Raw genomic sequence first — 23,416 nt, forward strand, 5'->3', positions numbered from 1 at the left:
TTGCTACGTTATTAAGATCTAGCACTAGGGACACAGCCAGGAGAGGGTCTTAACAGGATTGTTTGGTGTTGTGGTTAAATATGGGAAGCCTTGGTTCCATGAAATAAGGGAGCCAATGTGATGGTTCACTTCCATCTGAAGAGGAAGCTGCTTCTCCCTGCTCAGCAACATGCTCCTACCCTCTGCCTTCAGCTGGTGCTGGCAGATGGCTGGATGTGGGCACCACAGCACCACGATTTGCATCATTTCACTGAGGTAAACAAGGCTCAGCAAAGTGCCAGCTGCTGCAGCTGGTACAAGGAGGTGGGAGATGGAAATAGGGCAGAAGACAATAAAGGCAACGTCATGAGGAAGAAAAAGGGATCTGACTCCGTCTGTAATAGTGAGCTGTCACATCAGTTCCTCCTTGAAAGAGCAAGACTTGAGATTTTTTCTGTTAATGTGTACCTAGGTTTTGAACTCTAATGTAGCTTTGGCGATGTGTCACGGATATTTTTGATCGTCATTGTAAACTGCTCTTGAACCAGTGGGCTTCATCATCAGAAAGGGAGATTTTGGTAGAGGCCAGACAAACCAACCCTTAAACACTAGGAAAGGTGGTCAAAGAAAGCTGTAGGCTGTTGGTGGAGGTTTTACAGAACATTTAGGCACACATCTGTTTACATAAAGTCGATCGTATTTTGGAGAAAGATTAGAAGCACCAGATTCTCGATGGAGATCCCAACTGCTTAATCCTGCAAGGTACAGATGTGTAAAATGTACTAGAGGCCAGAAACATGAGGGACTACTCTAGACGTGAGAGCGTAGCTCAGGGATCTGTTGTAGTTTATGGGGTATAATCTCAAGAGCTTTTCTGGTGGTAGTTCTCCTAAAATGGAACATGTCACGTTCACCTCAGTAGCAGTGAAGATGTGTTACATAAAACAGCCTTTAGAAATTAGCGTTTTGCCAAGCACTATTAAATGACAGGCTTCATTTGGCAAGATCCTTTTATGGTTGTCTTTTTGTTAACCTCTGCTACGGGTGATGTAGATAGATCTGCTTAACCTGCAGACCTTTACCTCCGAGCACTTGGAGATGGTTGCCATGTTGTTACCCTGTAAACCTGCAGTTAGGTAACACAATCATACCGTAAGTAAATCACTGATGATGTTATTCTGGGGAGAGAAACTGCAGTGGGAAGCCGGACACAATCCTAGGGATACCTAATATTTCTGTAACCGTTAATCCATCAACGACGTTCCGTTTGTTTTTCAGCTGTTGTGTTCAGCTGAAAAGGGAGATCCTGACTATCCCCCCCCTCCCCGCACCACGCCACACACACCCCCCGCGCCCCCCACCTCCCCCCCGGCACCCAGCGCAGGGAGCCGTGGCAGGTGCCCGGGCAGCGGGCGGGGCGCGGGGCCGTGGCTGCGCACGGCGGATGCGCACGGAGGATGCGCGGGCGCGGAGGGCCGCACCCGCAGAGCCGCGCTGGGAGCGGGAGGTGAGTGCAGTGCGGCGCGGCGCGGGGGAGGCCCGGCCCGGCCCGGCGCTGGGGGGCTCCGTGCCGCCGCTGGGCTGCCCCGGGGGGAGGCGAGGGGTTACGGTCCGGCTTCCCACGGGCGCGGTGCGGGGGCAGCCCTGCGCGCCTGCACGTTAAGGGGGACTATTCTGTGGGAAGCGGGCTTGCGTGCCCCGCAGGCAGCGGGAGGCGGCTGCCCCCCCTGCAGCCCCCCTGCAGCCGGCCGGCGGCGGGACCGGGGTGATTGCGGCGCGGAGGCAAAAATGGCTGAAGAACGCGGAGGGGCACGCACGTGCCTTGCGGGGGGCGGCCGGAGCTGGGGGGGGGGCGGCCTTGAACGTCTGGCATGGAGAAACCGGGCGGCTGCGTGTGCAAGGGCGACAACAGGGACTCGAGGGCTTTGTGTTTGGTTTTTTGTTTTGTTTTGTTTTGTGTTTTTTTTTGTTTGTTTTTGTTTTCCCAAGGGATTGGAAGCATTGTAATTATTCTCGGATGTGAGGGGAGAAGGAGCTTTAAGGCACAAGCATTCTGATTAACATTCATCCTCTCAAAGAGGGCAGTAAGTGGTGCTTGGTTGGTTTGATACCGGTTGGGTGGCTTTTTTATTTGTTGGTTTGGGGTGGTTGTTTTGTGTGTGTGTGTGTGTATGTGTGTGCCCCTAAACCATACTGTGCAGCCATTTAGTGAAAAAGATTTAAGGAAACACATTAAACTTACTTGCTTCAGGTGGGGAAGATGGTGCATGTGAAGTGGGGAGCCTCTTGTCTTAATGTACAAATAAAATATAGTCCAGGACGTTCAGCAATTTCTGGTGATTCATTTTTCAGGCAATATAAGAACAGGGCTTGGAAAACATGTTTCCTGGCTTAAGACTTCTTTGCCTTGAGCCCAGAGGTCTATAAAACAGCATAATAAATGGCGGTGGGGGGGCGGGATATTGCCGTTAAGTGAAATAGCAGACCCATTTTGTTTGCAGTGACCGTTAATGAATGTTATGGGCAAATGCAAATCAGAGAATTGACTTCTGCAGTTTGCTACTTAATGTTATGTTATAGGAGAAGAACCTGTCCACACTCTTTGCCCCACTCCTTCCTCCCGCCCCCTAGTTTCCAGCTGGCTAGATTCCTAGCTGCCCCTAGAAGCCGTAGTAGTAACCTGTGGTGTGCAGGAGTAAGATAGGAGTTACTTCCAGCATGTGTTAACTGGACTTTTTTCCTCACTGTCATTTATAATCAAATTCCTTTCTTTTTCACAGGATAAAAGTGGCTTCCACCATGACAACTGCTTTGCTTTGTAACATGATGTTTCTGCTGCTGTTTGGGTTGGCTTCACCTTTTAGCCATAGCCCCAGGACCCCGGACAGGGTGTCTGAAGCAGATATACAGAGACTCCTCCATGGGGTTATGGAGCAACTGGGCATTGCCAGACCGCGGGTAGAATATCCAGCACACCAGGCTATGAATCTAGTTGGTCCACAGAGCATTGAAGGTAGCTAGTTTCTACTTTGAATTATGATTAATTTATTTATTAGTATCCTTTGGTAATAATCATTGTTTTGCGTGTAGATGCAGAATATTCTGAGTTTAAAATCATGGATGACTTCACCATGTTGTTTCCTGATCTTTGTTTTAATATCATCATTCATCTTTTTAGCTTCATTAATGTAATGATTTTGGCAGAAGAAGTAGTGGGTTTTTTTAATGTACAGGCTTTGTGGAAAAAGTCATGTTGTTTTAGAAGTCCCTGGTCTGTAGTACCTCAGAACAATGGGTTTACTAAATTCTTCCTCAATAGTGCATATAAATACATCGCATACATGTTTCATGTGAAACAAATGTGAGCTGTAGAGCCCAAATCTCATGGATTTTTAGAAACATTTGCAGACCAGAAAGAGATCAAATGTTTGTGGTGTCATGTGAGGTAAAGGGAGAAACCTTATACAGGGGGTTCTTCCTACATGCTGCAGAATGTTGTGCAGCCCTCTGCGGGACAGGACCCGTGCTGGAGCGCGCAGGGCTGCAGCTGCAAGAGGTGCAAGGACACAGGTGCTCCTCTCCCTGTGTCCACAAGTAGCACCTCCATACTGTGTCGCTGTGATGAATACTCTGGGCTCAGGTTCGTGTTTTTTTGGCCAGTGCTTCTGGTCGTTGGAATCAATCTCGGAACTATGCAAACAATCTGAAATATCTGGCTCAAATGTTAGGGGATTAGGATAATGCTGCAAGAATTGTAATAAACTGGCTTTTGTTTTGGGATTACAGCAAAAGGTTGAAGGTGTGCAACTTCAAATACTATAGTTTGTGTGCGCATCAAAACAGAGCAGAAACTCTCAACCCTTCTCTCAGAATTAAACTGATTTGACACAGCATAGAACATCTCCACAGCTGATAAGTCTGTGCCCTTTATTTTGTCTCCATTCAGATCAAGACTGTCCTAGCTAAAGAGACACAATTGCCTTAATGGAGGCTAAGGAGAGGATTAAAGCTGAATAGGCATTTCTATGAAATAAGTGCAGGCCTAAGTTTATGTATTTTCTAAAGAAACTTGGATGGACATACGCTTTTCTGCAAACTTAGATGGCAGAGATTAGTTTTAAGGAGTAAAACTTGGTCTGTGCCCTTTTCTTCTCCTTCATGAGTGTCTGTGTGTAACGAAGTTGGGACAGACTGGCAGAAGCGAGTAATTTTACTCTCCACCTCCCTCCCTTTTTCCCCCCAGACTTTTTTTTTTTTAAACTATAGAAAAGATAAGCAAATCTGGATCTCTGACAAATAGTTTTTCAGCTGTTTGCCATTACTTTCCAATTACAGCGTTAGCAAAACCAGATTAAGGATCTGTTCTTTTAAGTGTCAAAACTTTCTGGTGCTTGTGAGACTTGAAGAATACTCGTTTTCTAGTCATCCATGCAGTCTTCCACAAAAAGCAGGTTGGACGAACCTCTTTTTAATTATTTTATTCTGCCCCCCTTCCCCTTCTTTTTTTTTCTCCCTTTTTAGAAATAAAAATACCTTCTGTGTATGTAAGAGAGTAAAACTGAAAGGTGATAAATCTAGTTTATTTATCATATTTAACATTCTCTTCTTGATCAGATGAGGACTTTTCTGTATTTTGAAGTCTATCTAGATTTTTAACAGCCTACTGAGAAATTTCTTCAAAAGCAAAAAAGCCTTGTGAGGTGAATGCTGTCAATCAGTGTAGAAATAGACATGCAAATCACAGCTTTACGTCAAACATTTAAGAAAGTGTTTGGAAAGTGTTGGTTCCAGTTACAAGATGAATATGGTGTGACATCATTCTACACAATATTTTCCTCATACTGCTTTTTAAAAAAGTACAGATAATTCAGTAAATTTTCACCATGAGTTTATCTTTAAGTATAGACCATGAATTACAGGATAGCTAATCCAAAAAATTTTGCATTTCACGCTGTACCAATGATTTTAGTTATTACATTCTGAAAGACTTCAGAATTTAAAATATGAATTACTAATCAGTTAACAATGCTCTGTTTTATCCTCTTTGGATATTTATTTGTGTGTGATTTGGGGAAAAAAACCTGCATAATGGGTTTGATTTTCTATTAGATGTCTACTTTGGAAACCGAACTGCTAAAATGGCATAGTAAGATATTTATTAAAAAACATCTAATTCTGTAAGAGGTTTCCATACATAATGCTTCCACAGATGGCATCCGCCTGAAAAACTGCAGGTTTTACCATTTTCCCCACAGTCTGCCCACTACTCGCTTATTGCCAGGGGACTGACACACTGACACTCCTGACCTCCCAGTGGCTCTAGTCAAACTGTTTTCTGAACAAAACATAGTAGAAACTGGATTCAGGCAAGGACCATGTCCTCTGGTGAGGAATGAGGACAGGAGGCATTTGCACGAGGCCCGTGAGGCTTTGACCCATTACAGGCAGATGAAGTGTCATGCTCAGTGTAGTAAAAACACTGTGACCTTTCCATACTGGTGTTTTTTGGTTTTTTTTTTGTGGTTTGGGGGAGGGGGCAGGCTGGCTCTTACACACATATTTTGTGAAATTCTGTCACGTGATGTAGAAAGAGAATTTCCTCAGAGGAGAAAGCTCCAGTCTCTGCTCTGCTAAACAGACCTGCAGGACTTTCTGGAAGAATGTTTCTGGTGGTGGTGAGCTCTTACAGCTTGCTGGTGTCTCGGATACTTCTTGGCCAATGCTCAAGGAGGTGAACCGAGCAGCACAAGAAATGGTGTTGTGGGTTGTGATGTTTAAGCAAAAAACCCAGTGCCTGTAGTACAGATGGCTGACAGGACTGTTGAGAGGGATTGAGAGAGGACTTGTGACTGGTGTTCCCAGTGGTATCCATGTGGATTGTAAGTAATTTATGGTTGAGCTATAGAAAAACCAACTGCATGTGTTTTTAGAGTACATCAGTACAAGGTTTCAGATTCTGAAGGATTCAGCAATAGGTTTTCCACCACACAGCTACACTGTTATCACTGGCCAACAATTTTGTGTGCCAGTGCTTAAAAAGAATCTACAAGATAACAGAAGGGAAAACTAAGGGGGAAAGGAAGAAAGAGGTTTAATGATAATTAGAATATGTCACAGCAAAATAGGGTTTTCATCCTAAATACCATCACAGCAAAGTGGTAATTCACTAAGTACTCTCCTGAGGAACTGTTTTTGCTGGGAAATTTCACCTGACAATAGCACAGGGTAGAATTGGGTATGGAACTTTTATTATTTATGAGAAGTTCTGAGCAGCCAGAGTGTTGACTTCCAGCCATTTTTCAGACTGTAGGTTGCAGTGACCAGTGCAGACAGTTGAAAGCCTGGTTCATCCCATGCCACCATCTTCATCATCAACCCCCTGACGGTTCTGGAGTGCGTCTGTTTCTCATTCTGACCAGATACTGCATCTCAGCAGAAAAAGCTTTATCAATTGGAGCTTAGTAACGTTAATATTTTCCTGCAGAAAATTGTCTGTCTTAACGAAATGTTTTTGTCAGAACTGCCCTAGCGGTGCAGACCTGCAGCAGTGTTGATAGCTGTGGATGCCATCAGCTTCAGCTGAGCCAGGATTGCAGAAGTACCCATGATTTTCAAAAGGCCAAGTGTTCACCCATTATATGTGTACACTTGCAAATGAGGTGTTGTCAGGAAAAATTAATTTCTGTGGTTTTGGAATTTGGAAAAAAAATTAGGCTGCCATAATATAGACAAGTTTATACTAGCAGTGTGATTGTAATGAAGTGTTTGCGAATTTGAGTGATTATTATAATAAACTTTTCCAGCTGAATTAAGATCTCAATAATGTTAGGTGTAACTGAAAGACTATTGAGGCTAGTTCATAAGTAGATTTCCTAATTATGCCCATTTTCCATCTCTGCTATCTACATTTTTTCTGGTGTTAATTGTCATATTTTGACTTAAAAATGCTAAAAACCAGAAGGTGGATGTGTCGCAAGGAACTATACGTGGTCTCTCCCCACCTGCTCCCCACCCCCCCCCCCCCGGCCAAAAAAAGCAGCATGAAGCTGCCTTGGCTGTAGTACATGAACTCATAAACTTGCTCTGTACCAAAGACAACTAAAAGGTGGACACTTCAGAAAATACATTTAGCAACATGTTTTCTCTCTCCTAAGTGACCCAATGGTTTTCTTGTTGGTGGACAGAAAAAAAAGTATAGTTTGTTAATTCGAAGAAGTTAATGCCTTTTCTTATGTTGAAATCTATAAATGCATGGGTTGATTTTTTTGCTTTTCTTTCCCTTTGCATTTGTCAATTTACCTGTTACCTCAGATCAAGCTGCTAAAATAGGAGGAGTCTGGAAAATGCCTGATAAAGAATTTAGTCTACCAAGAAATTACAATGATGTTCATGCTGTGTGTAATCCAAGGACAGCTCAGGGATCCAGAGGACTGTGGGAGCTGTGGCTTTTCTCTCTCAGTGGCAGAGCTGCCTGGAGGGATGGCTTCCCTGCCCCAAGCCCGCAGGGAGGTGCAGAGGCAGCGTGAGTATGCTAGGGTTCTGTTAGCGGGGTGGAAGCAGTTCACAGGATAAATACGTCACAAAAATGGGAATTTGCTGGCTGATTCCCTGTACTTGTGTACCGCAGCTGGCAGATGGTGCATGGCGTGTCACCAAGGCAGAAGCCAAACAGATCCTACGTGATGAGTGTCAAGCAAAGATGTTTTTAACACCCAAGGTAGTATCTTAGGAGCAGCTGGTTTTTGCTGACCACTTAATAGATTTTCTTTCTGCACCCCCCACCCCGATTCCTAAAAGTAATAAACCCATATTAACTACTTTAATTCCTCTAATAATATTCACACTCCTTGTTAATTTATCATTTCGGAAAACTATATTGGAGTCACTTAGCAGTAGCTACAAAAAGAGGGGAAAAAACATATAAAAGCAAAAGGAATTTTTAATGAGTGGCTGTGTCTCAGTAGTTACTATTTAGGTTTATCACTAAAATACTGTACAAACACAACTGGATTTTGTTCAGGTTTTCTTCAGACAAGAAGGAGGCTGTAGCTATGTTAATATAAAACAAAAGAATAAAATAAATAAATACCTTTAACATTTCAAAAACATAGAAGTTATTTTTCCTGCCTGGCAGGGAATTTACAAAGTAAGAGACCACATGTGGGATTTGGGTTGTTTTTTTTTTTCTTTCCTTGCATGTTTATAGGTTTGTTCCAGTATTTAAGTTTTTTTTGGGGGGAGGGGAAGGCAATATGTGTATAATGCAGATTTCAGGACTATTGTACCATGCATCAGAGAACAGTAAAATCTTACTTAAACACACGGGGGCACCAGTAGCTCAGCTCGGGCCGTTTATAGCAATTCGTAATGGGAAGTGTGAAGTCCTTTTTTCGTTTTGCAAATACAATCTCCTTACATTTTCATTGCCTCCTGTGCAATTCAATATGAAAGAAAGCCTCTTGAGTGGTTGGTTTGTTTGTGTTTGATTTGGTTGGGATTTTTTAATTTCTTAAAAACACTTCAGAAAAGATGATGGTTGATAAAGGTGCTGGCATGACAGCCCAGAGTCTGAAGTTTTCAAATTGCAAAAAAGCTGTAATGCTGTCAGCCTCAGTGACAGCATTAAATGATGTCTCTTAAATCCTGATCGTTTGTAGGAATAAGAAAATACAATGCCTCTTTGGGAGGCTTTTGACTCTCCTGCAAGAGACTGCTTATAGCTACTGAGAAAAGGCTGGGTTTTTTTTTATTATTTTGAAAGGAAATAAATACCTGGTTATTGTTTTGGAAAAAGGTATTTACTGTTTTCCTGATTGAGATGATGAAAGTCAGAAGTCTTGAACATTATGCTAATATTTCTATCAACAACTGGTAGTTAATAACTTGTCAGACCAGACTGTACAAATAGCATTTTGCATGAAACCTGCTGTCTGTAAAATTATGCAGGTTACTCATGCATATTAATGATGTCTATTTTGTTCAAATTTTCCTGATAAGAAAACCAAGACAGGCAGTGCTGGATTACCTTGCTGTCTGGCTTGTAACATACCTGCAAGACTACTACTTGTTTCCTACAAGGACAGTGAGATCTTCTTATTAGAAAGTTGCCAAAACTTTTGCTTCTGAACGCACTCAGTGAAACCAGGAATGACCTTTCCACTCGTTTGCTTTTGGGCTGGTGTGTGCTATGCTTATAGCTGAATATATTTGGACTTCCTTGGGTGATTAGAAGTAATAACCATTGACACGTTGGGGTATGGTATCTGGGGGTCAGCAAATGTGGCGATGTGATGGCTGTGTCTCTGCTCTAGTTTCCATCCTCTGTGGCTGCATCCCGGGGGGCAGCAGTGCAGGAGTCCCTGGGCTGGCAGTGTGCTGCTGGGTGGGGGCAGACCTCCCGCGGCCAATTCTGGCGCTCTGTGGTGTCAATTTACTGCAAAGAGACCCCACAGTCACCTGGGATTATTGTACCTGTTCCATTGAGAAAGTCCCGCTGCAGTTAAGGCATGAAGTTGTATTCACATTAGGACTGCTTTTGCTGAAGCACACGTGACTTTAATCAAACACTGTGTTATGGGCCTGACATTTAACAAACCAAATCAAACCCCAGCATCACTGTACTAGTTTCTGCTTTCAGGGTGGGTTTTTTTTGCAAATTACTGAAATAGCCCAGGAATTAAGATTTCAAAATTTAATATAGACATCTCAAATTTGTAACATAAAATGAAAATGGTAAAGCTACGGGGTTTTTATGTATTAATATGGTAGGTATCTGGATTTGTAGGGATCGGACTAAAAATACCTGTCATTTTCTTTGTATTTTATTCCCCAAATTTTAATGCCAAACGTAACTAGAACTTGAGTATCAGGCAGTGGTGCATGTCATAAGAGAGGCAATTTAGGATGTTAATTTCTGAACTTAAAAGGTAATGACACTGCCAAATGACAGCAGTGGTTTACAGCAGATTTTCTGTATCTAAGTGATACGGCATAGTTCTGTGAAGAAATGTCATGTAAAATGACTATAATGAGGTGGTATGACTTTATTTGTTCTTTAATGAAGACAAGTGTTTGAAAATTTGGCCCATACTATCCTTGCTTCCACATGAATTCATAAGCCATGACAAGCAGTGAATAATAAGAAAGCAAAGTTGTTGTTTGCATTGCGATGTGGAGGTACTACCGTATTACCTCAATGTGTTTGACAACTTTCCCTCTTGAGAAGGAACAGCAGGATCCAGCGAGGCTGTGGGTGTTGTCACTGTAGGCTCTGCGACTTTGGAATTTCGGGAGCTGCCCTTCCTGGATGCCCCAGTGCAGCGGGAGGTGTGCAGGCACCATCCCTGTCTCCTCAGCGTGTCTGGGGAGAGGGGGGGAAAGTTCTCAAGAGTGTGCTCCTCAAGAGAAGTCAGTCATTGGGGAACACAAGAAGAAAAGTGTATTAATCACTGTTTCTCTCTAAGATCTGTGTTATTTGCATGTTGGTCTGACTATGGGACCTATTTAGATTTGCGGCTTTGAACCTTTTCTTGAAACAGCGGGCATATAGCAGTTGTCTTGTGGCTGTGGGAGGGAGTGCAGGTGGCACTTCTGTCTTCTGAGGAACCAAGAAGATAAAGTGACTGGTTCTTAAGACCTCCCAGTCACCACTGTTACATGGTATAGACTACTACCGCTGTTCACAAAGTCATCTTTAAAAGATGCCACCAAAGGAGAAAGCAGTTAGAGATGGGACTCTTCCAGGGAAGAAGGGTGGCAGGCCTGTGGAGATCAAGAATTAAGTTGATTCTTATGTACCTAAAGGTAGGTAATTAATTAGAATAGGACTGATAACTACAACTATTTTTTTTTTACATGTTATTAGAAGGGAGTAATTCAATAAGAGAAGTAAGAAACCTGAGGAGGAGAGGGAATATGATAGCTTCTGTATTTCTGGTGCTTTGTAGTACTTCTGTTTTATAGTGTTGGCAGATGGTATATAGTAATTTAATATGAAACTGTAGAATTTTATCTAGCAATGGAATATGGTCCATAAGTATTTAAAAATCTGTCAGTGAAGATCAGCCAAATTATGATGAGCTCTTGTTTTCAAAGATTTTTTTTCCCCTGCTTATCTTTCACATGCATAAAATAAATCCTTGGCCACATTAGTTAGGTTTTATACCTTTTTGTAATTGTTCTCAAAATCACGTGCATTTCTCCTGCTCCCATCTGAATTTTAAATTAACTGCAGTAAGAAAAGCTTTTTTAATTTATTTGGTTCTATGAAAAGATATTTTTGAAGTCTAGACAAAGAGATTCTTGCTTCTCTTGATTGTGGTGTTGCGTGCAGGAGATGGGATCTCTGGCATGCTCCAGAGGTTTCCAGAGCTATGCTCTTCGTGCTTTCCTTTGTGCATGCTCTCAACAGTGCCCTCACAACTGCTGCAGGGACGAATGAGAAGAGCAATGTTCTCAGCTGCTGAACATGAGGGAAGAAGCGGCTGGTTTCTCCCCTGGAGATGCTTTAGTACATCAGGTTAGCTGGCCCGAGTCCCTCTTGCAGTGCCAGAGAGCAGCACCAGGCCTGGTCTTACCTGGTAGGCTGTTCATCTCACTGCTGTCTTGCATCTTCATTATGTGCCAGCACTTTCATTCAAGTGTAGAAGAAACCTTGTCTTGAATTGGGCCATGGCTGGCAAAAGTTTTGAATAGGAAGACCTCTGCTGTTGGACTTGTGAGGTTTTACCAGCTCACCAAAGCAGAGACTTGGGAGCCTTGTGGCCCCACGCTGGGATTGTTCACCAGGTCATTTGCGGAGTTAGAAAATCTGCCCTGGTGGCAGCTGTCAGACGGGCATGCATCTGTTGAAGGACCAGATGGGACTTTGAGCCATCTGAGGGGGAAAATGGAGTTGAATGAATACAAACGGGGAAAGGAACATCAAAACTTTGTGAAGTTCAGTGAAGCAGTAGGCAGAAAACATGGTCCCATTCTGCACAATTCTGGTGCCTCCATGGTTTGCATTACAGGAGTATTTTACTATGAGTGTGTTGACACTGGTGGAGCACCTTGGCTCCTCATGCAGCTGGTGTCGCTGCCAGTAAATAAAGTGCTCCAGTCTTTCATTGGCACGTTTACATTTATAGGATTTATATAATGTCCCATCCCTTGTGGGATGAAGTAGGTCACTGTCAAAGGAGAAGACAAGTTGACTCTGGAATATAGGATGCTTGAGTATGTATTGATGTAGTTTTCTTGGGGTTCCTGAGGTATGCTCTTGAATGGTTAAGGAAGCTGGCTAGGTTTCAGGTTTTCTGTTTGTGGTTCTCCTATGCTCCTTCTCCTTCTCTGTTCTCTTATTTAGCAGCTTCTGTGGAATAGAAGCTCTTCTCCTGGTACTAGCCAGTCTCAGCAACCAGGATAAGACTTTCTAGGATGAAGCTAGCTGTAGATGCATGGGGGGAAATGGCATTGGGACTATGAAGCTTTTAGTGATCTGGGAGAAGGGGCAAGCAAAATGAAAATGCATTGTTTGCATTCTGGATTTTTCGGACAGTTTGAATTAATTGGATTACATGGTGAGGAGTCTTGCAGATAATAAAGGAAAGTAAAAAGGAAGTTAGTGGATGGTGTCCCATTTTAAGATACAAGAACACCAGAAAGCGTTCTGCCAAACTTGCCTTTGATGAGTGATGAGACATCACTTTTGATTATGACAATGACACAGCAAAGGTAGGTACGGCGAGATGACTGGGGATGGAAGTGCAGCATAGTGTGGAGAGCTGTCATGGTGAAAGGAAAAAGAGCTATGTCTGTATCAGAGAGGGCACACTGGAAATGATTTTGAGGATTTTTCCCAGTGATAAAAACTAATAGTCTAGATTAACGAAAGATTTTACAAAAAAGCAAAGATGGTGTTGCTTCTCTGCATAATATCTAATTACTCCCTTGGGAATCTTTCCACAAATGGGATAAGGTGTACCAGGCTTCTCTTGCAACTGATATTTGCTTGGAGTTTGTACAGATCCAAGATGGTAAGTAGTGCAATTCTTACCTAGGTGGAGTATTCCTCTGTGTGTCTGGGAAGGGCTGGGACACTTTAAGAATCTGCTTCCTGATGTTAAGAATCTGCTTCATGTTGTTTAAGAGTAAAAATATGAAAGCTAGGGCATCTGGCATGACTCTCAAATAAAGGACTTTAATTTGGGATCTGGGATTTATTTACTCACAGCAGATACTCATGTTCAGTTCTATTTTGTATCTCCTTGCTAAGATTGGCCAAACCACCTCTTTTTCTGGAAGTGGGGTAACCCTACCTGCACTGTGATGTGGGAAACTGTTCCAATGAGACTGAAAAGCAAATTTGTCCCTTTTTTTGTCTTTAAATGATCTGCAATCATTTTATACCTTTGAAAATCCATTCTCGCTGACTTTTCTTGAAATGAATCTTCCATGGGGTAGCGTTGCCTCTTTGTAGTTGATGTGGAAGATTGCTTCTGAGAGCAGATTTGTTTCAGTTGTGCGTTACACTGCCAATAGCTGGGTAGCAGTGACTAGAACTTCAGTGGGCTAATAGCATTTCCATTGGATGTGTTTGACCAGGGGAATATTCAATACTGGCAAGAAACTAGTTGCTCTTTGTGTTGTCCTTTCCTTTTTTTTTTTTGTTTTCCCTTCTCCAAGAATGGAGTCATCGTGTTGTTCCCCCTCCCGCAGAGATATTATTACTCGTACAAAGAAATGAGCTAAAATGTGTGTACTTAAAATTTTTAGTCATTCCAGGTGTCTCTAATTGAGATGATTAAAGGACAGGCTGGACCCATGGGCTGAGGGCTGGTTGTACCAGGTTCAACAAGGCTCAGTGCTGGGTCCTGCACGTGGGTCACACCAGCCCCACACAGCGCTACGGGCTGGGGGCAGAGCGGCTGGAAAGTGCCTGGGGGAAAAGGGCCTGGGGGTGCTGGCTGACAGCTGGATGAACATGGGCCAGCAGTGTGCCCAGGTGGCCCAGAAGGCCCAGAACATCCTGGCTTGTGTCCAAAACAGTGTGGCCAGCAGGACCAGGGCAGTGATCGTCCCCCTGTACTGGGCACTGGTGAGGCCGCGCCTCGAATCCTGGGTTCAGCTTTGGGCCCCTCACTTCAGGAGGGACATTGAGGGGCTGGAGCTTGTCTGGAGGTAAGCAACGGAGCTGGTGAAGAGCCTGGAGTACAAGTCTGATGAGGAGCAACTAAGGGTTGTTTAGCCTGGAGAGGAGGGTCAGGGGGGACCTTACTGCTCTCTACAACTGCCTGACAGGAGGCCATAGGCAGCTGGGTGTCAGTCTCTTCTCCCAGATAACAAGCAACAGGACAAGAGGAAATGGCCTCAAGTTTAGTTTGGATAATAGGAAAAAATTCTTCGCTGAAAAGGTGGTCAGGCAATGGAACAGGCTGCCCAGGGAGGTGGTGGAATCACCATCCCTGGAGGTGTTTAAAAAAGGCGTAGATGTAGTGCTTAGGGACATGGTTTAGTGATGGACTTGGCAGTGCTGGGTTCATGGTTAGATCTGGTGTTCTTAAAGGTCTTTTCCAACCTAAATGATTCAGTGACTTTTCCAGAATTATAGGAAGGGTGAAAGGCATTGTTCCATTTTTGTTTTCCATCATGCAACAGTTCAAGACCAGTGCCAGAAGATGGTTACATATATGCGTACTTTTAAAATGAAATCCAAAGCTTACTTATGACAATACTGACCTCAGTCCAAAAGACCTAAATTTCTGTTTATCCTGTAGGGATGTAAAATAACTATATGCTTACACAGAAATTATGCATGTGAAAAGGAGGTGATTGTTCTAGAGGTGGGTTTTTTTGCTAGTATGTGGCCCACAAACACCAGTTTATACAACAAATAAGGAGAGATGGGAAAAACACAGATTTGTGTAGTCCATCCTTTCTCAGTAAAAAGGTGTTCTCTGTACTATTCTTCTGGATTTTTGCTAGTCCAGTTGCAAATACTTTTAACAGTGTTTCTCATGCTTCCCTTGGCTAGGAAATTACAAAAAATTTCTTGATATTTAGTAGTCTCATCTTTTTTTTTTCTTTCCGTCTCTACCTCAAGGTTCAGGAGACCCATATTGTGCTATTTTTGTAGCTGACTGTATATGTTTGTATCAATATCCTGACTTGGTAGCTGCAGTTTATTTAATCCTAATAAGTTTCTTCAAATCAGTAACGTTACAATAACAAAACTAACACAGCTTGTGAGTTACTGTACATAATACCTCTATCTGGTATATTCATAGCATTTCATTTTTATTATTGCAGTCTTTACTGAGTGCACTATTTATCAGAGTTTATAAGGAATGAGCTTTGCTGACATTATTAAATCACTCAAGTGTGCTAAATTATGGCACCAGAGCAGGTGCTATTGTCTCCAGCTATTTTGGAAAGACAGGAAAAACCCTTAAATGATCCTGGACATTTATACTTAAAGGAAACAACCCTTTATATTAATATAAAAAGATGGTACTCAGTCAAGCAAATTCTTGGCAGTCAGTTTAAACTTACATGTATATATAGCACACTGGAGCCTGCTAAGTACCTCTGTTTTCTTTATGGATGGAGCTTTGGTGCCAAGTGGTCTGCACCACGTACAGGCGTAGATATGCTTCTATCTGATGGATTGTTCCATAGTGAACCACACTGTATACAGGATGTTCAAACACGTATTGATTATATGGTTCTGTAGTTTACAGCAGCATCATAACCTGATGCTTTTAAATACATATATGCAATCAATCTTCATGTGATGGAGATCAGTACAAAAGAAGTATTTTATGCTATACATTAGATGTTAGATTAAGTGACATTAGATTAAATGTATGTTACATGTTTTTTAACCTCATCACCATAGCATTGTTGTGAATCTGTACAGTTCTTACAAGCATTGTCCTTGCATTGGCTATGGACTGTAAATGTATAATAGTGTATATAACACTATTCTGGTTTTAGTACCAGGTTTCGTGCTCAGCTGCAAGGGAAAACCTCATATAGCCCAGATGCAAATTTTGTTATAGGGCTACTTTTATGTTTGTTACATATCTGTAAAATTTTCCTTCAACATTGTATTACAGGATAAGAAACTTGTACTTAAGAGAGGAAATTGTCATGTTGATTAGATTTTAGTCCATTGTGCAAATAAAATTGAAATATTTGTGCTTATAGACTACTTGTTTCTGGTACTATAATGCCAGCTTCCAACTGATTATTTGCAAAATATAGACATTTGACTCAACTACCACTTCTAAATGTAGAAATGTATACAAAATTTGTCAAGACTGTCTTATGTTAGTAATTTTTGAAAGTGATTGTGTTAGCTTACAATGCCTAGCTGTATAAAAGATTATTTAGGCTGGTAGTATTTATTGTAAGGTGGGACAGGAGTACTTGAATGATTCTTCTGGAGCAACATTCATGTTCAGAAGCTTTATTCCAATCTTTCGGATCTATGAAAATGATAGAAATGGAAAATAAGACCATTTGGTGATAATATGGTGCTATTTACCTGAACAGTCATATCTGCATTCGCTTTTTAACCGGCATTTTCCAATCATTCAAATTCCTTTTCCTCTCATTCATTGTAAGTGGAATTCATACACTGACTATATGTTGTTATCCCTTATTATATAGTTTTTTTAAAAAATATTGCTCTGCTGTTGCACAACCATCTTGGTACTCAATAACTACATAAGCTGCTGCTGCAGTGTGTGTGGTGGCTGTCTTATGGCAGTGAAAAAGAGCATGCTTGAAATTAGGATTTTAGTTGTCTGAAATTCAGAAGTGTGCTGTACAATAGTATTTACAAAACTCCACAAGCAGCAGGATTTTATCCTGTAGATGCATTTGGCCAGTAACAGATGCAGAAAAGATCAGGAGCAGATAAATATTTGTAGAGAGGCATACAGAGAATGGCCTGAGCTTCATTCCCAAACCTTTAGCAGAAGACCTGACTTGTCAAAGGCAAGGCACACAAGCTGAGATGCTGTGGCACACCACTTCTCTGTGCGTTTGCCCAAGAAGAGGAAGCCCATCATGGTGTCCTCCGCCACTGAGTTATAAAACCTGCTGCACACTGCTGTTGTAACCCTGTGGTGGTGGTGCTCCAGCCCACAGGGCAATATGAAAGCCTGCATCTAGAACTGATCTATTAAGTAAAAAGTCACTGAATGTGATGTTTCATACTCTGATGACTGCTGTGTAGGTGTACACGCACAGGAATTCCCATCAACAATATGGACTCGTCATCACTTTTCACCATTACCGCAGGAAACTCAAATTTGCATTTAATAAATGGTTTGATTTTAAAATAATTTTCCTAGCTGTATACAACAAAATTTTCTATATCTTGGGTCCCCTCACATGATTTGATTTATTAATGTATTTCTGGGCTGTGCAGATAGTATTATTTCTTTCTATAGTGTCATTAACTTTGTCTTATTGCCATGATGCTGTCTTGGCATATCTTCTTCAATTATTAGTTGCTACAATGAACAGTAATAGTATCAGTGACTGAAGGCGATTGTGCAGTAAATGTGTTAAGTTCCATTACTGTATCATGTTTCTTTTTCTTTGCATTTTCTTACCTATAATGTACATAGTTAAGGAAAAAAACAACCCTGAGATTAATAATAAGTGGCTGATTTTGTTTCCTTTTTCATTACCCATGTTACCTGATTTAGGTCACAGGGTTATGTTCCTAAAGGAAATGTTTGGAATCTAAACTTGGATCTGTCTCTATAGCAATTATATATTTTTTTAAATCTGAGTCTGGATTACTTGAAGCAACAAAAGGACTTACACTTTTAGTCTTGTAAATAGACAGTGTGTGTAAATCGTCTTTGCTAGGTGGTGCGCATGAGGGTCTCCAGCACTTGGGTCCTTATGGCAATATCCCAAACATCGTGGCTGAGCTGACAGGAGATAACGTGCCAAAGGATTTCAGTGAAGATCAAGGATATCCTGACCCTCCAAATCCCTGCCCGATTGGAAAAACAGGTAATTCTGCTGTAGCCTTTGCACCTCTGTCTTCACTGTACATCTTTCAGTGCTGCAACGGGTGTGTTCTTCCATTCTGTACTCCAAGAGCAGAACTGTTGAGCGATCAGGTGGTTTAGATGAGCTTTTTTATTTTTAATATGTGTACCTTCTGTATTGCTGTATGACTGCTAGAGAAGGTCAGGTGGAAGAAATCATCCTGACCTCGGAGTAGAAGACAGTGAGATTTATGATAGCCTCTTGTTCCTGAGGGAGTTCATTTTTAGGCTGGCCCCTGAAAAAAGTTATCATTCTGTGCAGATGAGATTTACCCTTATTTTAGAGACTTTCATTGTGCCAAGAGGAATGAAACTGTCTGCCCTGATCTCCAACCCAGACCATGAGTCAATATTTAAGATACCTTGGCTCCAATCCATGTGGCTTTATAGCTCACTGAGGGTGCATCTGTGCCAAGAAATGGAGAGCAATGTGGACGTACCCCAGCGCGCTGCATGCAGGCTCACGCCGGCTGAGGCACGGAGCAGCCGGAGTGGTGCAGCCCCCAGACAGCGGGTGCCCCCTCGGCTCGTGGCTGCCCGTGTACCAAGCTGGGGGGGGACGGACGGGGACATGACTGGTGCTGAGGGATCTCTAAAGCAGCGCTGCGTGCGGATGATGTATACGTATCCCAAGAGAATTGATCTTTTTCCTGTTACTTGAGCCAAGGAATGGCTTCCAGTACTGAAAGTAGTAGTAAAACCCCCATTGGCTGCCTTGGGAGCTGGAACTAGGAATGAGCACTCTATTTTTCTCTCATTTTTCATTTGTGAGCTAAGAGATCTTTTCAAAAATCTTTTCTGTTTAGTCTTCTTTTATGTTATTTGGATAATGCAAAACAGTTGTCTGTATTCTTATTAAAAAATGTTCTAACTAGCTTAGAATTGATCAAAAAATAAATATTTGTCATGAGAAGTTTTGCAAACAGTGTTTTTACATTTCATTCAAGAATATGACAAAATTTCAAATAGTCCTCCCTTACTGTTTTCTATTATAGCTCATTTGGTGTTGATGCCTGCATCTCTTCTGAAATAATTTCTAATTTTCCATTTTGTTCAATATAGCTGTTGCCTGACAGGTTGCAAATCATGGATTTAGGTTTTCTCACACACACAGACTTCCTATCTTCTGTGCTTCCCCATTAGACTTCTGTTAGTGATTAGATTAATACATTCAAAACCTGGCATCCAGAGAAATGCCTTTGAAAATCTCTTCAATTTTTCTTTCTCAGGTGAAATAGAAGTTGTTAGCTAAGCTAATACAGTCAGATCTGAACACAGGGGGAATTCTTTGGGAAGCGCTGCCCGCTCAGATAAATGGCTCTTGTCGTAGGTACGCTGTGAGTGAAGATAGTATCTACTAGGATTAAAGTAAAATGTTTTTCAGAGCCTTAAATGGAAATTCAAGTGGTGACTGTATTATGCATACAAATTACCAGAGGCCTTCCTCAATCAGGTCTCTGGATTTGCTTAATGGAAAACAATTTTTCCAGTCACTGTCTACATATGCACATTCCACAGCAGGAATACATAAGCCTGGAGCACTTGAGCTTGAAGACTTCTGGATTAGCGGTTGCAGAGGGTACTCCTGTGTCCCAGCTGCCTTTTGTGTTTTCTGCCAAAAGCAGAGACATTTGGAGATGGTCTACCCCATTTCTGTTGTCACCTGCTTCTCTCTTGAGATGACCCGGTCCCTGCTGAGACTAAAATAATTTTTAAGTGCTTGTAGTTAACTTCAGTGGTTTCTGAGTTAGCCAGTATGGTTAGTTTTCCCCTGTTCCTTATTGGTAACTTTATTTTTTCCCTCGTTTGAAGGAGAAAAGCGAGAAAGCAGCATCTTTTCAACTTAGAATAACCTCTTCAGGTCACTGAATCTACTCATTTAAAGTCAAGTCTTTACTGTTTCCTGCATGTTAGGGAAAAATATAATCCATCTGCAAATCTTTTTACATGATGATCAAACAAGGACAGGAGGGAGGGTCTACAGGTGTGTCCTCTGGAGTTGCCTGTGTTGTGGCTGTTTGGATGCCCAGCATCACGTCCAGGGTGGTAGGGTCTCCTTGGGTATGTCTGAGAAGAACTTGCAAGCTCCCCATGCTGACAGAGCAGAGGGAGCTCCAGGAGCAGACTATCGAAAGAGCTACTCTGGCCTCAAGCTGCTGAATCTTTGTTTAATGTAAAGATGTCTTATTTTGGTAAAAAATCCATAACCTGATTTTTTAAAAGGGTATTATCCTTGATAACGACGCTGTCTGCAAAACCATCCATTGTGATTAGATGATGTTTCGGGACCTATCAGGACCCATCAGATTAGTTACCAATCTGCAGAAATGTCTTCAGCATAAAACTTCCGCCACATTGCATTTTTATGAGATCTGATGTGTAAATGATTTTTAGCCATTTTGAACAAAGTAGCAAACCAGAAATGGAGTTCCATGAATAGCTACTCAGTGAAGGAAATCCTGTCCTTGCTCACAGCATCATTTTACCATGAGCTTCAAAAGTATTGCCTAAACAACTTCTGCACTTTCCTGGGGGCATTTAAAAATGAAAGAGGATCCTTCTGAAACAGAATAACATGCAGTTCTATGTAAACCCAAGCTCAATCACTAATCTAAAAGGAAAACGAAAAAGAGGGGGAGAGCTTGGAAAATAATTCTGTTTTGAAGTTTCATTAAGTTGTGTTTTGTTTTTTTTTTTAAATTTAAATATATCCTGACACACTCCTTTCAAACAAAAAAATACCTGATATTTTCCAGTCAGCCAGTTCTTTAAATGTCTTTTGGTTTTTTTTAAATGGCATAATTGCATTTAAGAAGTTTGCTGATTAATGTGGCACTGACTGTGTGTTTAAAAGCTACTAAGCACTCAGGACTTTCTGACATACTTTTGCAGTTGATGATGGGTGTCTAGAAAACACCCCAGACACAGCAGAATTCAGCAGGGAATACCAGCTGCACCAACACCTTTTTGATCCAGAGCATGACTATCCCAACACAGGCAAGTGGGTGAGTACATGCTTCTTGCTTATTTTTGTTGCACGTGAAACTGGCTATTTGCTGTGTGGGGTACTGTGAAACCACAAGGAGAATGTTGTGCTTGTTGCCAGAATAATTATCACCCTAAGGAAGCTTCTCAAAAAGGTGAAATTGCTCTTGAAAACATGGAAATAATGCCTGTGATTGATAAAAAGCACATAAAAACAGAAATTAGAAATCCTTGTCTTATTATCTGTCCCAAAGCATGACGACTGTGTGCGCACTTGATAAATGCACACACCACATTTCAAACCACAATGAACATGTAACCACATATTAGTGCAGATCTTAGCACGACAGTTCAAAATGTAACAAGGCCCTAATCTGAAAGTTTATCCAGGTTCAGTGACTACTCATCTATATAGATGTTGAAAAAAAAAAAAAAATAATGGAGTGCAGCAGTGCCTAAATACCTTAAAAATCTGGGTACAGATAGCTTGTTCGAAGGAATTTTCTCTGGTTTAAGGATTTTGGAGGACTTGATGCTACTTCTTCCTCTGTTCAGGTTGTGCACTATATTACGTTGAAAACCTGTTTCAGACGTTGCATATAATAAACACAGTGAGCTACATTACGGGCAAAAATCTTGCTCTGAGTGTACAAGGACTTTAGTAACTCCAGCTAGACTATTTCTGCAAGTTAGAGGCTCCAAAAAGAGCTCTGCTGCTTAATCTTAGATTACATCAGTTAAATGTCCAATCCCAAATCCATCTTCAGGCGCCAGGAAAACAATAACAATGATCGTAATTTATGCTTCTAGAGCAAATCATGAAATCTCCTTTTACATTGTTTTAACACTACTTAAGATTGCCCTAAGCCAGTGATCTGTAAGTATATATCGATAAATGGACATGTCTGGCAGCCTCTTCTCCTGCTGTAATTGTGAGACAATGATTCATCGTTCATAATCAAACCAGTGTAAGATTTATAGTCTTAATTACTTATGTGAGTGCTAAATTTCTAGAGAGCGTCATGCCAAAAATCCAAATTTTGGGAACTCTTGTTGCATTCTAAGTAATTACCATCAAAGGTTTTAATTTTAAAACCACCAGATGGTGAACTTTCTTATTTATGCCAGATAATGCTGTTAGTTTTCTTATTATTCATAAGTAATTTAGTCCCATAATACCATTCTGAAGTCTATAAAAGCACTTCTGTAAATCTTTGGCCTATAGCAATATTTCAGAATCAAGCGTACATACTGCATTGTCATCAGCAACATACGTACTTAACAAATGGTAGGTAATCATTAGTGAATACTGGCCTTTTTTCATTTCTCCATCCATCACCACTAATTCAGGGGAAAAAACTGCTCACACATGGATTAAAACAGACTGTTAGGTACTAAACAGTAATCATATCTAGCTGCAGCATAGCCAACTCCTGATCTTTTTAATGAGAGATGAAACAGCTGGTAATGTGCATGAGCAAATGTTCTGCCGAGATCCAGGAGAAATGCCCCGATTGCCTCCTCATTGTCTATTACTACACATTAAAAAGATAAGTACAATAGTATCTGATTTTATGGCTGGTTTTGTTATTTTTATCTCTCTGGAAAAATAAAGGCAGGAAAGCGCTCTAAAAATTAGCTATTTGAGATCTTGTAAAGCAGAGATAAAAGTAGAGCAGCTCTTTTAGGTCACTTGCTGTCATCTGGATTAGGTTGTAAATGACCAACGCAGCCAACTGTGGACTGCCCAGTGGGTGACTGTGCATCCTTATCCTGCCACTGCCCCCAGCTGCCAAAATCCCCGCTGCCCGCCAGCAGCCCATTCCTGCTTCTCCCGTGGAAGAGCCTAGGACCAAATGCCCCAGGAGCTGTAACGGCTGTCTATTTACAGACGGCGTTTCCACAGGCTCCTGCGTGCTGTGAAGACGCTAGGCTGTCACCACCGTCTGAAGCCCTCGGAGCCAGTGTGTCTCCTGGACCCGCGCAAGCTGGCGTGTGCTTGCAGCTCTCGGGGGAGCTTCTCCCCTGCCTTTTCCTGCCATGGAGCAGTTGAGGCGGTGTTACAGTTCCCACTGACTTGTCCTTCCAGGGAGCCAGCATGCATTCCTCAGCGTAACCACAGTAAAACCCAAATTGCATTAGCAGGTCAGGAAAAAAAAAAAAAAAGAGACCTGCTTGTTCATGAACAGTGGGAAAGAAACAGGTTGGTTGGTTGGTTTGGTGGCAGATCCTCGTGCTTGCAAAGCTGTGGAGCCTCTGCAGTACCCTGTGAGTATCAGACACATTCTATACGGGTAGAACAAGTCTAGAAGCTGTCTCACACAGCAAAGTGTGTGATTCCATGTAGATGCTCAATATTATGTGTAAATACTGCTAATACATATGAATATACAAAT

At 41.8% G+C, this 23,416-nt stretch overlaps 1 protein-coding gene across 3 annotated transcripts in view; it reads left to right on the forward strand.

Moving 5' to 3' along the window:
- Positions 1-1,360: 1,360 nt before the first annotated feature.
- SCG5 (secretogranin V) overlaps positions 1,361-23,416 on the forward strand; it is a 29,157-nt gene continuing 7,101 nt past the window's right edge. The window contains exons 1-5 of one of the 3 annotated variants that reach the window (XM_056345284.1): positions 1,397-1,486; positions 1,969-2,063; positions 2,760-2,992; positions 17,848-17,997; positions 20,928-21,040. In XM_056345284.1, coding sequence (XP_056201259.1) covers positions 2,779-2,992; positions 17,848-17,997; positions 20,928-21,040 — 477 coding nt within the window. In that variant the 5' untranslated portion in view covers positions 1,397-1,486; positions 1,969-2,063; positions 2,760-2,778. Of the gene's footprint in view, positions 1,487-1,790; positions 2,064-2,759; positions 2,993-17,847; positions 17,998-20,927; positions 21,041-23,416 lie in introns of those variants that run through there. The other 2 variants (XM_056345282.1, XM_056345283.1) reach the window with 2 other exon arrangements.

Source organism: Falco biarmicus, chromosome 7 (genome assembly GCF_023638135.1).
Source record: "Falco biarmicus isolate bFalBia1 chromosome 7, bFalBia1.pri, whole genome shotgun sequence".
Classification (NCBI taxonomy): domain Eukaryota; kingdom Metazoa; phylum Chordata; class Aves; order Falconiformes; family Falconidae; genus Falco; species Falco biarmicus.